The 16,630-nt window shown below is 50.2% G+C and overlaps 1 protein-coding gene across 1 annotated transcript in view; it reads right to left on the bottom strand.

Moving 5' to 3' along the window:
- Positions 1-16,630, bottom strand: part of LOC131207508 (uncharacterized) — a 124,180-nt gene that overhangs the window by 20,668 nt on the left and 86,882 nt on the right. Inside the window, exons 11-13 of the mRNA XM_058200123.1 lie at positions 10,942-11,119; positions 10,859-10,893; positions 8,352-8,355 (exon numbers count right to left, since the gene is read on the bottom strand). Of these exons, the coding sequence (XP_058056106.1) occupies positions 8,352-8,355; positions 10,859-10,893; positions 10,942-11,119 (217 nt within the window). The remainder of the gene's footprint in view (positions 1-8,351; positions 8,356-10,858; positions 10,894-10,941; positions 11,120-16,630) is intronic.

Raw genomic sequence — 16,630 nt, forward strand, 5'->3', positions numbered from 1 at the left:
CGGGCAATCAATCAAACAGAACAGAAAACAGAATGCAACCACTAGGGGTTACTGATGGAAGAGATGCATTGCGCTAAAAGATCAAAATAAACTTCATTCAAAAGTAAAATTGGTGTTTTCAGACTATTGAAACAAACAAAGAACAAAAATCGAATCAATCGCATCAGTCCATTAACGGAATCGTAACAGAAAAGTGTAGAGCTAAACCAAAGTGACGGGCAACATTCTAGGTGACAGTAGCGGGACCGAAAAAAACCCGCCCTTTTCAAGGATCAACGGAATTGCCAGGTGGGTGATGGTGGACAACAAAAGAATGAAGAAAAGAAATAGAGAATGTGACAGAGGGTTAGAGGAGGAAATAAGTACCAAAGAAACACGAAAGAGGCTCATATCATGTGACAAAGAAAAAACTAAAATGCTATCAGTCAATCAATCAATCAATCAATCAGTCAGATATCATAACAAACGGATGCTCGGCAGCAGGATGCGTTTTTATACCATGTATATATATATATAGAGACTCAAACCCTGAACAATCCATTCACATGAACAATTACGTATATGTAGGTATATAGAGGTATACGTAGAATCACAAACGTAAACAGAGGACTTTGAGGGGTTTGAACGTCAAGCCAACTTGTAGGGGAAAACGGTAGTAAATGAGGAATTAAAAGGCCATTCTAATACAGTTCGCAATCATGTTGTCACAGTCTTTAATTATTCAACTATATATTATATAGATGTGTTTGTATATATATACGTATAAATTTGATATACTTCCATACTCAAATAAATTCATCAGATTTGTTCGTTTGTTTGTTGTTGGGTTTCTTGTTTGGTTGTTTGTCTGCTAATCATCAACTTTTCCCGTTTCGTTTCGTCAGCTTTACAGTTACAGCGTATGTCGATCTTGTCAGCGTTCCATGAACTAGTTCTAGTTTCGTTGTAGTGGCTCGATCTGATAGGTGATAGGAATAGTTACGTGTTGGTGCCTTGTAGCCTAGGATGCTGCACATGCATGTTGTAAGATATGTTATCTTTTATGTACGTGTGTATATTCGAATATTTTTTTTGTTGAACAATGTCAGTGATAAACAAAAGGGAAGAGAAAAACGAAATGAAAATGGCGTTTTTCGTGTAAATTCGTAATGATTTGATATGCATTTGAACCATTCATCAGGCCAGACGGGAGCTCAAAAAAACAAACGTTCAGAGGTACGAGATGCTTTTGAAAACACATAAAAAATATTTGAAAAAATATGAAAGAAGAACAAATACATTAGTTTCTTCGGGCTACCTAAAATTAAAAGACAAGAACCGTTGTGACACGTTTCATCAAAGCCGTTTAACTATGAAATTATCGTACCATACATGTAAAAGGGATCGATAAAGTTAACAGTCCGTCCGTCTATGATAAAGGATGCGTGAATAATAAAGTGTAAAACTGTGTATCAAACATATCGGACGGTATGCACCATAAAGTAGCTCTCACAATGCTATAAACTAATCGAAATAAATAATTAAATTGAGATGCAGCCAGCACACCAGACGAGAGGGAATGAACGATTATATTGAGTCGTAAATTCTTACTTATGAGCGAAACCACATTGTCTAATTTTACAGATATGAAAGGGATCAGCAAACGCATGGTATTACTTGTCTTGATTACTGACGCTATGCTGTAATCACCAGTCTCAGTGTCACGACCATTCACAGACATGCACACCCAAGGTCATGGTTTACTTTTTATCCTCTCTGCTCTTTCACCGTCAGCTCACACTTTCTGCCTACAACATCAATGGAGAAATGATCGTTTTGCGGTGGACTTCCTTCTTGCACGCCTCTCCTGGCCGCGATTTATGTGAACCTAAGCCATGGTGTCAGCTCTTAAAGGAGGAACAGGGAAATATGTCTGGAGTTTACATATTGAAAAGTTAATCAGGTTTTAACTTCTACGCTGCCAGATCCGACCACGGGGTCAAATCCTGCGAAAGACACGCGAAACACTGGGACATGAAAATTCATTTCCTGCAATCGTTTGCCTGGACGCATCTCGGGAGCATCGCTTCGGGAACTGCTCCAGTGCTACACCCTCAGCAGCAAAGTGCAGGGCTATGTGGCCAACGCAGTGACAGCACGGGCACCAGCGAAAACGAAAAGACCAGGAAGTTAACGGCGTGTCGATGGGAGCGTTGGGCTCGGGGCTAACTTTTACCCACCAGCGTCCGTTTGTCGAGGGACGTGTACATACGCGCGCGTTATAATCTCGCTTTATTTATGCTGACACTCGATGTCATAAATTTAAGTCTTAGCACGCGAGAGCTCGGCCACGACTACGGCTCGGCTTCCCGGCCGGCCGGACGGCCGGTCGGTCGGGTGGGTCGAGAGTTGATGGGTTCTTTCACCGGTACGACTCTATTCATTTCCTCTGCCCTCTTTGCAATCGACCAAAGTCGAGCAAATCATCCCATACCCGCCGCAGACAGATGGTGAGCATGGATCCCGCTAGGGGAAGAGGCATCAAAAGCGTTGAAGATTGGCTTTTTTTTATTTCTCCTCTAACGTATGCTTATGGCCCAAGTGACTCCAAGTGACGCCGAAAACCAGGCCGTCGCGGAAGTTTATTGCCATGGAACGGGTAAAACACACAGCGCAGCATGGCACCTCCTCCAGTAGGATTGATGCCGTGGAATTGACGCTGGAAGAAGCGGAAATCGAAACAGTGTCGCGAATGTTGTGAATATGTGTTTTCCTTTTTATAGGTTATGTGGCGGCAGTTACAACCGTTTTCCGTCGTGCGCCAGTTCCAGTCGTAGCATTCCACGGCATTCGGTAACATCTGGGCGATGGGTCTACCCTCCTGGCTCGCCCGACGATCGTCTTCAAGGCTGCCTTTTCCCATGTACATTGCATCAGTTTACGGTTAACATCTGTCATGCAAAGCAATAAAAATTTAAATCTGTCAAAGTTCCATTTCTCCTGATCTTGCACCTCTTTCTGTCTCGCGTTCGCTCTATGTGACGCATGAACTGCCACTAGAATCGCACGCTGGCCAATGTGTTAAGGTGACGCATCGGGAAACTCCGATACGGTGGAGACGCCTGGTGCCTGACGCCGATGGAGGCGCCCGGTCGCTTGTGCGCGATGCTCGTGGCCGTCGGCATCGAACGGACTGCTCGGGTTGCTTCGAGGCACTGCTCGTAGCATGCTAAGGTACAAAACTTTTTCCATCACATCAGCAGAATGACGTGCACAAAACGGTGCTGCGACGCCAACGCCGAGGGAATATTGATCCACGTCGCCCTGCTCGGATTGCAGAATTTAAGAGCAGCGAGAGCGATGAATAGTAAGTTCAAATATGCCACCCGCACGCAGCCCGGTGGTGGGTGCTCATGTAAAATTGGTCCAAGAAAGTAATTTAAATAATCTCGTTAGCGGCGTTGTGGAGTTCTTTTCGTTCCAACCAAGTTTCGGCAGCGACAGCTTGTAGTCGCAATTATGGATGCTGTTCGCTGTTTACCGGTTTGCCATCGGGTGTTTTATCAACAAGGATCGATTGCTCGCTTCCGATATTTATGTTATTCGGCAAGGCTGCAAACGCACGGTGCGTGAGTAATCCGTGCGAGCTGAACACAAACAGATTAATCGTGGAAGGGCTACACAGTGGGAAAACGAATCAACTTTTAATCATCCACCCTCTCGCCGGTGTGCGCATCTCATTCAAGCCAGTACGGGTGGTGCAACAAACCGGTATGCAACGAGATGAGTGAAAGGAAACAAAACGGGCACGCATCAACTAAATAGAAGAAAATGAAACAAACCGATCAGCTAAGTTCCGGAAGGACAGACACAGAAGTGGTGGGAAAAACGGGACAAACACAACACTCACGCACGCACACGCACAAATGCACATGAACCGACGGAACAAACAAACAGTGAAACAATACGTAACAGGAGCCAAGGTAGATACCGTTGTTAGTGGGCGATGGTAGAACTAGGGATGTTGTGTTGCGGATTATGGGTGATTGGGTTGCGTTGCGTTGGTTGCTAGTCATTGTTGTAGTCCTTCGTGGTGGCAGTGGTGGTGTTGGTGGTACTATTGATGGCTACCGCCGGAGCTAGAGCCGTCAGCCTGGTCGTGATTGGTAATGAGAGTCTTCGTGGTGGTTCGAGCTTCCCGGCATCGGTTGGATTATCGGGTCTGATTGAGAAAGCATCGGGCATTGTGCAGACCAGTTTCGTGGGGCCCCAAGCCAAGCAGGTTGCAATCACGGGCCCCGTACGCCACGGCGCGCGTTGATTGCAATGTTGTCATTTGACGGACGGATTCAAGGCGGGGAAAGAAAAGACAATCGTTTCGGTTCGGTCAGAAACAAACAAACAGAGAGAGAGAGAGGGAGAGAGAGCGAGAAGGGGAGAGAGAGTGTGGAAATATGGCAGTTTTGATATCGCCGGCGCAATAGACGGTCCCGCAGCAATGGAGTGGTTTACAGACATGCAATGGCCGTCCGATGGATCCATCTGCGGATCCAGTACGGAAGCGTGAAGTTTCCACCAAAAGCTCCATCAGGGTTAGCGCAAAAAGAGAGAGAGAGTGAGGAATAAGATGAAGAGTGATCTAAAATGGATCATTCGGATCGAAACAAAAGGCCAACCGACCGGAGGGGGAGCAACCAAGAACAATGGCATCCAATCCGTAATTGGACACCGACAAACGAACCGAAAGAAGATCGTTTAATTTTCTTCCAAAGTACCCGCCGAAGGCCGTTTCTTTGGACCTCTCGCCCCTTGTCGCTTACTCTGTCTCTCTTTCGCCCATCCCAAATGGGTGTATCATTGTCGACGATGCGCCGTCCGTATTCCAATCACTATCGGGGCCACCATTTTATTAGTCTGATTGCAATCCGATTGCACAAGCAGCCATTATCGAGAAGCGAGGAGAAACAAGAAACAAAAAAAAAACACGGGCAAGAATGAGGAAAACGAAAAGGTTTTTCCGGCTGCTAGTGTGAACCGGCCGGGCAAACGCTTAATTGCATTAGCTGACGCGATCCGCGCGGGGTCACCCGGCTTTCCGTCCCCGGTTTCCAATCTTGGCCGAATACATGTCCCGTGGAGTTTTGGTCCGTTCGATCATTGGTCGTGAACTGGTCGAAACAAAAATGGGGGGGAGGGAAAAACCTGGGGATAGTATTAAGAGAAAATGGAAAAACAAACAAACCAAAAGAAAACAAAACGCACACAAACACACACGCGGACGGCTCGCGAGGATACTGTAAAAGATGATTAACATGAATGTACCGGGCTTCCGGAGGATACTCGATCTCACATACAGTACAGTGCATGTGTGTGGGTGTGTGTGCGTGTCTGTGCGAAACTGGGCGGATGAGGCACTCTGGTGCTGGTTGGTTTCGAATGTATAACAGAAAGAAAAAAACTGAAAACGAAATGTAGTAGTGGTCAGTCAGTGATTCAGTACGTGGTGAAGCGGATCGCACTGTGTGTGGGGGGGGAGGGTGTGTGTTGTGTGAAATGAAAACGTTCAACGTGATGATGTGTGTGTTCTGTTTATTTGTATTTTCCGTCACTTCGATCACTCCGCATTTCAACGATTCAGCGCGCCTTCGAAATGATAAGCCCGTGAAAACTAACCTAAAACCCATACAGAACCTTCGTAAGCACTCGTTAAAAACTAAATCTACGATTAATTTATCAACACAAAACACACGCAAAAAGAACGTAAAACGTAAACATACGACCATAGATGTGTGTTAGATTAAAATCGGGGGCCGGTCTAGCAAACGAAAGCGCTAACTAGAACTGATGAATAAATAGACTAAATGGTTTGCTTCGAATCAGACAAAGTACAAATAAATACCGTAAGATGAAACCAAACGAAACAAAATGGCGAACGGAACGTGTGAACGGGAGCTAGGGTCGAGTATTGAAAAACGGCAGGAGAACAGCTAGTAACAGGATCGGGCAGCAAGAAGTGTTGATTATTTCGTGTGGCTGTGTGTGTTCGATAGTTGATTACCGGTTGGCTAGTTTCTGCTGCTCGGTGTATGGTATGGTTCGTGTATGTGTTGGTTCGAGAGTTTCGTTTGTTCCGTTTGTCCGTTCGGTTGGTTGTTTGATTCGGTTTCATTTTTGGTTTTGCTTAAGTACTAAAGAAGGGGTGTGAAATCTGTGTTATCATGTCTTTGTTTTTTTTTGCGTTGATTTTCGAGGCGTTTCAAGTATCGGTAGCAACGCGTCGGTGAAATCTTTCGAAACGATTAGCAAAAACGGAAAACGGAGCTCGATTCGGGGGCTAGTACCGCCCGCGCTGCTCCTGCCAGTTTCGATGCCGGTTCTTTCTTTCACCGGCACACAGCCAGCAGTCGGCAGATTGGGATCGGACGAGGACGAGTGATTATGGTTTGGAGTACGGAGGCTACCGGCCACCTTTCGTTACGGCCCAACGAAAGTGTGTCCCGAAACAGAAACTATTTGCAAGCCGCACTCTACACTACCACCGATGTGCGGTGGGTTTGGTTTGGAAGCTCAAATTTCTGCTTGCTGATGTGCGTTGTGATGCTGCCTTCTCGAACTTCTCGAGCTACACTCGCGGCGTAGTGGTGCTAATTGATGAGTGCCGCACCGGACTGCGGAATGAGATTGGTTACTGTCTAGCTAAATCCTTCACCGAGGGCAACAACAATAAACGTAACCTCTCTGGTCGCAAAGCGCAAACAGTCAAATTTACAGCTCACGACAAACTTTATGTATGCGCTTTTTACTAACAAGAGTTTCGTAGTAGGCGTAATAATTTTACAACTTCTTAGTCGACTTCGTAACCCTAGCTGCCCCTACTTACAATATTCAATATGCTCAGTTTTCGTTTAATTGCGATAGCTTGTGTCTTGAACGGTTTCGTGTTTCGACTGCGAGGCTGTCTTTGCCCTGCGAAGTAGTTTAGCAGCTTGCCTATTCGTATGTGTGTTGCCTAACAAATGATCTTCCTTGTCCATCGTAAAGGTTCGTAATTTATCACTAACTCAGGAACGATGGATTCTACTTCCCAATCTTCGATATCTCCTTCTGCAACGTGATACTTTCTGGGCTTTGGTCTGTTTACCACCACTTCAATTGACTCCTATGGATTCGGAACCGAAAGAAAACTAACAATCGAGTCGGAGAGCTCCCCGTCTGCCGAAGGTCCTATCTACACATTCATACACACATACTTGAACACGCACATTTCTCGGACTCCCGGGTGTCACTGCTTCGCTCCCTGCTGATCGGAGTTCGGGCGAGGGACCTAATTCGGCTAAAATCGGCTTCGGGTGGCCTACATGTCTACGTATGATCCTTACGTGGCTATTTATTGTCGGTATCACGAAGATTTACATTTTACACGCAACAGACAAACAAAAGAGCACGAGCGGCGCGGGGGGGGGACGAATTAGTGGCTCGCTAGAGCAGCCGCTTGATCCCAGCTTCCGGTTGAAGTCGGGAGGAGTTCGAGGCAGTGCCCTGCTAACACTCGTACTCGAGCACCAGCTCGCCGTGATCCTTGCGTGACTGGGACACGATAACACGGTGGGGTCCATAGTTCAGGTAGTTGTTGGCCACCGCCGTCGGTGTCGCTTTGGACACTGCCTTCTGCTTGCGCCGCTGAGCTCCTCCCGCATCCTTCGGGAAGCGTAGCCCGGAATTCGGGAAGTCGTACTCAAGTGACCGACCGTTGTGGGAGCTCTTCCGGTCCGTGGCCCGCTCAGCGGGTGCGCTCTCATTATCGGACCGGCGAGCTATCGTAAGGACGCGGGCCGCTGGACCATCATCCTCGGAGTTGTCGGAGGGTAGCTCGTTAGGTGACGCATTGTTGACGCGGTACGGTGGCGGTCCACTGCCACTTCGGCTGCGGCCAGGCAGATAGGAGGTCAGGTCGCCTCCGTTGGCCGCGTCCAGCCGGTCACAGTCGCCCACTACCAGGGCCGCCACCTGCTGATAGTGCTCCAGATAGTTCTCCGGCTGCAAACTGACGTCTACGGGTCCTGCCATCTGGCGGTACTGTGGTTTCGCCTGCACCCGATAATCGTACCGCTCCGGGGTGCGCCCTACCATCCGCAGACGCTGATTCTTTTCGCAAAGGACCGGAGGACCCGGACCGTCGAGAAAATTGTTATAGATCCGTGTGTGCAGTTTCGATCGTAGCGCCCTCTGTCCGGTGGTGCTGGCCGCTGGTGCGACCGCAGGACCTGCCGCGCTCGGTGTCCGGCCACCGTTGCCACCGCTCGACGTGGCACTGTAGACGGACGCGTAATCGCTGCTACTCAGCGAACTGGACGTGGCGTTATTTTTGCCACTCCGCTCCACCAGCGCCGACCCCTCGGGTCCTCGGGTGGCCGAGCAGCTGGCACCGTTCGCCCCCGTTGCACCGTTGGCGGCGAACGGTAACGCCGAGCCGAACAGCAGCATCCGGTCGTCGTCCGTGCCGAGCTCGTCGTCCTCGTCGTACAACCCGTAAGTGTCCCCCACGTTCTCTTCCTCTTCCTCTTCCTCCTCTTCCTCCTCCTCCTCCTCTTCCTCTTCGTCATCGTCATCATCGTCGTATGCGTCGGCATCGAGCAGCAGGAAGTCCTTCAATTTGCCCACCGAGCCAGTCGGGGCGAGGTGGTTGTTGCGCAGCGCTTCACTCGAGCTGGAACTGTTGGTGTTGTTGTTGTTGTTGTTGGTGGTGGTCCACGTGCGGGGCTCCGCGTGCGGGGCTCCTCCGTTCGCGTCCCGTGATGCCCACACGTCCTCCAGCTGGATCAGATTCACGGGTGGCGCTCGGTGCCGCCGGGTGCCGTTGCTGGGCGCAAACTCGGCCGTGCTGTCAGTGGTAGCGCCCTCGTCAGGACCGGCAGAGGACAACGGTTTCGAGCAGGATTTGGCCCGCTTGTGACGCACCGCCGGCGGCGGGTGATCCTTTCGGACGCCACCATCGAACGCTTCGTTCAGGAAGCTATCCAGGTAGGCCAGGTTCTTCGTCAGGTCCAGCTCGGACTGGTAGCTCTTGTAGAGCAGCTTCTGGCTGGCCATCAGGCTGGCCACTTCGTTCCGCTCGTACCGGTGCGTGGCCTTGATCAGATCGTCCAGGTTGTACGAGCTGATGCCGGAGGTGGCCTCCACCGCCACCGTCGTCGCCGCCGCCGTGGTTCCCTCGCCCCCGGGACTACGACGTCGCTTCGCCGAACCGCCCAGAAGCCGGCATTTCTGGCCAAGTCGCAGGAAGTGCGATTTCGCTTTCGTCAAGTACGTCCGCTCGTCGGCCGTCGGCCTTGACCCGAGCGGAACCAGTTGCTGGTACGTCTGACCATCCCCCGGGGCGGTCGCGCCTAACCCGGCCTGGGTTTTGTTGGGGAAATGAAGATTCATGTTTTTCAACTGTGGCGGCAGCTTCTCGGTTTCTTCGCCATCCCCGAAGAATCCGGATCCCGAGTGGGTGGCTCCGTTCGGCGTTGGTGCGCTTGCTTTCCGGTGTCCTCCGCTCAGCCAGCGACGCCGGCCGTGCGTCCGTTTGCCGGTCCGACCACCCGCAGTCCCCGCGTCGGCCACGGTGGCCGGCTGGGTGTAGTCCTGGCGCTGGAAGAAGCGTGTCGGGACGGCACCCGGTGCCCGCTGCCAGTGCAACGGAACGGCGGTGGCCTCGGACTGCGGCAGACTCACGCTCAGCCGCTCCGTGCCACCACCATCGCTCCAGTCTCCGTCGCCTCCGTCGCGGTTCGATTTCCGCCGACCACTCGATGGCTTCCGGTAGCCCAGCGTCCGGCTGCCGGCCGCCGATGGTCGCCGGATGTTTTCGTAATTGCTGGGCGTAGGGGAAGTGAATTTCCTGGCCGGGGTCCGGATCGGGACCAGCTGTTTACTGGGTTTGCCGCCGCCTCCGCCGCCGGAACCGGAATCGGTATCGAACGCTTCCGGTGCCCGGTCGGCAGCATTTCCGTCGCTGGTCTTACCACCGGCCGCCTGTTCCGGTTCTGGCCGTTCCGATGCACCGCCCATTGGCTCCTCTTTCCCCGTATCCCCGGCTTCATCCCCGGGGCCAGGACTTGCCAACTGGTAGATGCCGGTGCTGGAGTTGGCCTTCACGATGATGCCTCCCCGTGCACGTGGGGTCCAAGCTCGCAACGAGCCCCCAAGCGGTGCAGGATCCGGTCCAGGAGTTTCGGTGCGCCGCCAGTCCAGCCCCCCCGTGGTCGCGGTGCCACTGCTGTGGCTGCTACTACTGTTGCTACCCTGTCCGCCACCGACCACCTTTGGCCTCGGTTCGTTCGGGGCGCTCGTGCTCGCCGTGCTCGTGGTGCCGCTGCCCTCCGCCTCGACCCCCCCGCCCCCGGACGCTGGCGAGCGGCCGCCCGAGCCGGTGGACGCGCGCGACATCAGGATCAGCGAGTACGACTTCTTAAAGCTAGATCGAATCAAAAAGTGCCCCCTATCGAGCCGGTCCAGCAACCGGTTGAACCGCTCCAAACCATAATCACTCGCCTTCGCCGCCGTGGCCGGCACTTTGCTTGACGCTTGCTCCTGCTCCTGTTCCTGCTGCTGCTGCTGCTGCTGTTGTTGCTGTTGCTGTGGTGCCGCCCGTGGCGACTGCTGTTGCTGCTGCTGACCCGGAGGTTGTTCCGGTTGCCGGCAGCTAGGTGCATCGGATAACCTAGACGCCTGACCCTGGGTGCGGTCGAGCGACCGCCTGAGACCGTCTCCGACGTCGGAGTCCCGCTCGCGGACGATGGCCCCGGCGGTCGACGAGCGATCCGCGCGGGGCGGGTCGGTCCCGGCCCGGCACGGATCGGCCGCCGACGCGTCCTCGTCGTCGTCCGTGAGCGACTCCTTCACCGTGCCGTCGGTCTCACTGTTTGGCGTCTGCTAAACCCTTGTCGGTGGCTGCAATATCATCGCAGCCATGCGTACCTTCATTGCTTCCGGCGACCCGGGCGTCCCGTTCGGTTGCTGCGCGTGATGATGCGCGGCGTGGTGCGGATGATGCGGGTGGTGCTGGTGGTGGTGGAACCCGGTCGGTGTCGTGTAGATCGAGTCCAGCGGTGGCCCGCTCAAGCTGTCCGAGCGTGACTTCAGGTCGGCCTTTTCGCTGCAACAAGAACAAAAGCGGCCCATTAGCCAGAGAGTCGTCAGAGAGCAATTGGGAGCGTCCTCAGGAGTGCCGATGTCGATGGCACAGGATGATGGCTCGTCCTGAGATCTAAGGATCGATCTGAGTGTACAACTTTAAGTTGTTGCTAATGCGGCTCTAATCTAGCGAACAATAACATATGGTGTGGATCTGGCAACTAGGACGAATCGAAGGTCTGCTGAGAGCAGTTCTTGTGCGTTCTTGAAATACGTTCCTGCACACGTCCCAAAAGCAGCGCATCTTGTCTGTGGACTTTCATAAACTCTCTCGAGATTTCTAAAGGTTTCTTTCCAATGTTCAAAGTGCGGTGCGATATTTTTAACCAAAATTAACTGATTGATTGCCTTAGATGGAGAAATAAATTGCAATCATCGAAAGATTTTCTTTGAGCTCTATCAATATTGTGGACAAAGGTGTAAGGGCTTTAATTGCCGTTGTCGTTTCCAGTTCAACTTGATCAGTATAGGCCATCGACTTGATTCTCTGACCTTTTAAAGCCTATACCCTGCTGTTTCAATGTGCTTAATTGTACACACATTATATGATAATATTTGGTAAAACAAGGTTATGCAATGAATTGACATCTCTTTAGAAGTAGAGCTATAAGAAGATGCCAAAACCGAGGCTAGATACAGACTATATGGCTTTAGCTCGATGCGATTTGTGGCTCCATCTCAAACACTCGGCCAATACTTAAGGACTACGTGGAAAGGTACAAGAATCGATCAAAGAAGGTACTCTACCGTCTCAGAATCGATGAAGACAAAAATTCTTAGCCAAATACTATTGAAACTTTGATTTATTTCATACAGTTTTACAATGGCATGGAATTACAGATGGCATTTTGCACTAAGTATAACAAATATTTTTTTTTTTGAAATATGAGTTGGATAGCTACTGTCACTACGCATATAACGCAGTAACGGTTTTTTGGTTAATGCTTTCAACAGCACTTTTTTTAAGTATCCGAAAAGTTGTGATTTTGGCTTGCAAGACCAAGAGCGACCTCAACAGTAAAAAAAGGTTGATGATGGATTGGAGTGGATTTTGTTTTATAGAGCCTCTTTAGCATGTTTTATGTTTTGCCTCTTAAAGGTTTATGATGAAGAATTGGCAGCATCTCTCGATCAGGATGCATGTCAGACGCAAAAAATGGGAGTTGACCACACGACATTTCCCCATCGCCTGAGTGCCGTGGGAATGATTAGAAAAATATCTTATTGGGTTCCACATGATTTGAAAGAAGGAAAACCATTTGCGAATTACTGCTGAATGAAAAACCTCATGAATTAATTCAGTCCTAGCCCTACTACCTCCACATCTTCCACAACACTTTTCTAGCTGCTTTTCACCGGATCAAGAAGTCAAAAGGTCGAATCTTCGAGTATAATCGGAGAATCACTAGTCCAGAGGTGCACTTTCTAATAGATCACACTGGGCTAGACACACTAGCACTTATCCTCGCTCATGCACAATTTAAATAATAAATGAATTATGAAACATACATTCCAGGGCGTGCTGATGATACGGATCCATCGTAAGAAAGACTTGAAGTGCGTTGTAGAACGAGTAAAGAACATAAATAATCACGTGCCGCTGCATCTACCAAGCTCTCCACCGGCACGGTCCGGCAGAAGTGTCACATATTCTCATCTCGGCACCTTCAGAAAGATTTCCCAAACCTGATAGTCGGTGCATCTCCCTGTGCTGGGCCCGGCCTTAGGTGTGCGCATTACTTTTGGGTAAATATTTATTTATGCGTCGTCGAAGAAAAAATAGCGTCCAGTGTAAGGTGCAGTGCCGTTGGTCCCGAAGCACAATGGCCGTCGCCGACTGGAGCCGACTGCAAGGACACGTGCAAAATCTACGGAACCGGCCTTAGAACCTTGCGGGGTCGTAAAAGCCACTCCGGAGAATAAATGCATTTCCACCCGAAACCCTGTTCCCCGGCACCCCCGGCGGTCTGGTGGTGCATACTTTTTCGTCCTTAGCCGCCCGGGACACAAATTACCACCGAGTAGAAACAAATGTATTTGAAAGCAATCCGCTGTTCGGGCCCGAGTCTCATCAGAGCGGGTCACAAAAAAAAAATGGCCGTGCCCAGACCATAGGCCCCTCGGGAGACCGAGAGCCGGGGACATATTGAAAAGGGCCCCGCCCGTGTATGTCTTGGTCCGTGGCTTCGTTCGGTGCGACGGTCGAAGGTGAAGGACGTTTCCAGTCGTTCCACGTTGTCGCTAGTCCGGGCTCTCAGGGCGACCGGAAGGCGGCTTTGGGCTACCACTTACGAGCCTGGAGACCCACTCCGGGAGTGACAAAGCGAACGAAACCCATTAAGAGATAAAGTTGTAATCCGAGTAAGAATCTGTATGCAAAGACGTTGGGTGCGGGGTGTGCCTGGCGGTAGGCCACGAGCGGTAAAATGGAAGAAAATTCCAAAATACCAGAAAGCGCTGTTCGGTAGGCGGGCACGCCGGCGGAACTCCCAGTGGGGGTTCCTCCCTGTCACACAGCCAGCCAGGAGGTGGACCGTAGTCCTGGTTGGGATTGTTACTTGTCCCGCGCTCTGGTCTCGGCTCGTGGAAGCCGCCGGTGGAAGATGAGTTATTGAGAGAAAGCAAATTCCTGGCAAATGCTATCGATGGCTTGTTGTAATTAATTAGAAATTCAAATTACTCCTCCACAGGACCGGGTACAGGAACAGGCGCCACGCTGGCCCACGCTGTTCTCCGTGCCCCGGTATCGGTATTTCTCGTGCTTGATTCGAATAAAGCTGCCGATGGATGCGAACCGGTCCCGGTGTCCGGCTCAAGGATTACCAACACACCCGGGCCAAGATCGGGCGTGCAGACCGATGACTAAGCTCCTCAGTTGTGCCGAGTGTTGGGATTAAGGACACAAACTCAATTTGATCCTCTTGATACCACACCCTCTCCAAGGAGATGACCCGAAATGCGGCACTTGTCTTGTCGCTCGGTTGTTGCTCGGTTGCTCGGGTTTGTCGCCATTATCCTTGGGCATTGGACCCGATTCCGGCCAGAGGCCATCCGGACACTGGGCGCCGGGCTGATAGATTTGTTTCGATATAAATTTTTGCATCGCCCTGCAGGACCAACTCTCCGGCTCGTCGGTCCCTCTGGGATGGATGGTGACGATTGGTACACTAATCCAACGGCGCACGGAAGGAAAGCCGATAGGAGTGACGCTCGGCATTGGTACATGCTTGCGGAAGGTTACGGTCGACAATCGATAGGCCCAATATATGTGCCTCTGCAACGAAATAACTTCAACTTCTCGGTTGATTTACGGCTTTGGGAAGATTTTAAGATTACCTGAGAAGGCTCAATAAATTGCATCGCTTGTATTATTCCGCTCGGACAGAGCAGAAAGTGTGCAGCCTTTCTAAACGGTTCATTATAGGCTAGGTGATTCTCTTCTATGAGTTTCTTCTACTCATCGATACCAGGTTGTTCGATAAGTTAAGTAAATCTTCACACCTGTTATGAAGACAATAATTTGATGAAAAACATTTTTCACGCATGTTTTTCTAGGTCTGGAAACAGATGGCTAAAACAGGCCAAATCTGTTTGGAAGCCGAATAACCCAAGCCTCATGCTTAGTGATGATTCAATGCACAAAATCCACTTTCTTTCGAAAAAGCTCAAAATGTTGCCGAGAAAGTTGCATTCGAATATGTTTTTGTTCCATTTTTAGCGAATGTGGCACCTATTTTGCCAACAGCTTTCATGAACCCAAAACATCAGTAAAAATATATTGGTTATATTGCTCAATGAGATGGTTAAGTCTTTTAATAAAAGTCTCTCAATGATTCGACGATTTTCAGTATTTTACAATATCCTGTACTTTATTCACGGTTTCAAGTATTGTGTCTTTTTGTGGGCGTCTTTGACGTGTATCGTCTTGAAGGCTTGTACGACCACGCTCAAACTCAGAAACTTCCCTTTTAATGTACTAATTGAAGGCGAGTCCTTATACATTCGACATTCGTCCATAAATTTCCTTTCCAACCTTCCAAAAATAAAAATTCAATCACTGCACGATACTTGATTTTTTCCGTTGTAAAAAAATGCTACTGAATGGTTTTTAAACAAAGTATGAAGAAACCGATTGAAATGAAACTTTACATAAGTTCATATGAAGAGCGTACAAACATAACAAAAAGAGTTTGGCTAGCAAAAGTGCCCTTGAAATTTGAAACTTATTGAACTTGAATTGAGCAGAGACTTGAAACTTATTGAACAGCCTAGTACATAAATTTTTTACTGACACCGAAATATCTCTTTGAGAGTGATATCAAATTAACCGAAAAACCGAACGTAAGAATAGTTTAATGACCTTAACAAGGACATATGTGACGCGTTCATCTGAGAACTCACCGGCACAAAACATGATCACCGTAGACTTACACCCGTTTACTACCATCGTTTGGCCATTTGCTGTATCACCCGCCTTGAGCTGTCTGCTTTAAGAATTTGAGATCCATTTTCAACAATCTGGCCCAAACCGAAAGCAGCCTCCGGGAGGCGGGAAAAGACCCAGGTAACCGAGGTCATGGGGCGGTTATTACGCACACGCATCATCATTAACATGATAATCTGGCTCCCTGGTGCGGGATGATATTTATGACGGGCTGTCTTCTCCGTATTACCCCCGCCGAATTGATGTGTGTGCGAGTGCGAAGCGGAAGTGAGAAATAAAACACGATTCAAAAGAGAACACGCGCACACATACTCGCACACCTTCGTGTGCGCGACACCGTAACCTTGCGTAACCGTTATCATATCAATCAACACATTGTAAAGCCGCTTCATCCTTGCGATTCAACGCGGCCAACGAGGCAGTACACCGTACACGTGCCGGGTCGGGACTTCAACGTCCCCGAGTAAAATCGACACTCGGCGGCAGCTTCAGCCATCATTATGCCACTTTCAACCGGCCCAGAGTTGATGTTTACGTTTTGCTTGCCCTGCTTGTGCTTGTGTGTTTATGTTGCGCCAGAGAACCGTGTGTAAAAGTTTGCACCCTGCTCCTTTTGACGCCTGCCCATGCCCTGCCCTGCGTCTGAGCACCTTACCATGATGGTGGCCCCTGTAGATGGCCGCTCGCGTCGGTCTGATGCCCACACGGTGCTCCTGATGGCGATGATACTTATGATAAAAATCCTTTCAAACCGGCACCGGCGGATGAAAATGAGTGCGCCAGAGTTGGCTTGCACCGTGCTCACTTTTGGACTTCAATCCGTGTTATGCCCTCCGAGTGTATGATAGTGGAGCCGCCGCAGTTGTGCGTTGTGCGCTTGAGAAGCTGAGAATGACTGAAAGCCGACCAACGAGCCGACCGGTGGTGGAACGCCGTGGAGCAGCGGACACTTCCGTTCGTCGAGCCGAGCTCGCTGAGCATAGATCCTCAGCACGCAAAGTATGTTGGCAGCAGCATTCGCCAAGCGCA

The sequence above is a fragment of the Anopheles bellator genome, chromosome 2 (genome assembly GCF_943735745.2).
Source record: "Anopheles bellator chromosome 2, idAnoBellAS_SP24_06.2, whole genome shotgun sequence".
Classification (NCBI taxonomy): domain Eukaryota; kingdom Metazoa; phylum Arthropoda; class Insecta; order Diptera; family Culicidae; genus Anopheles; species Anopheles bellator.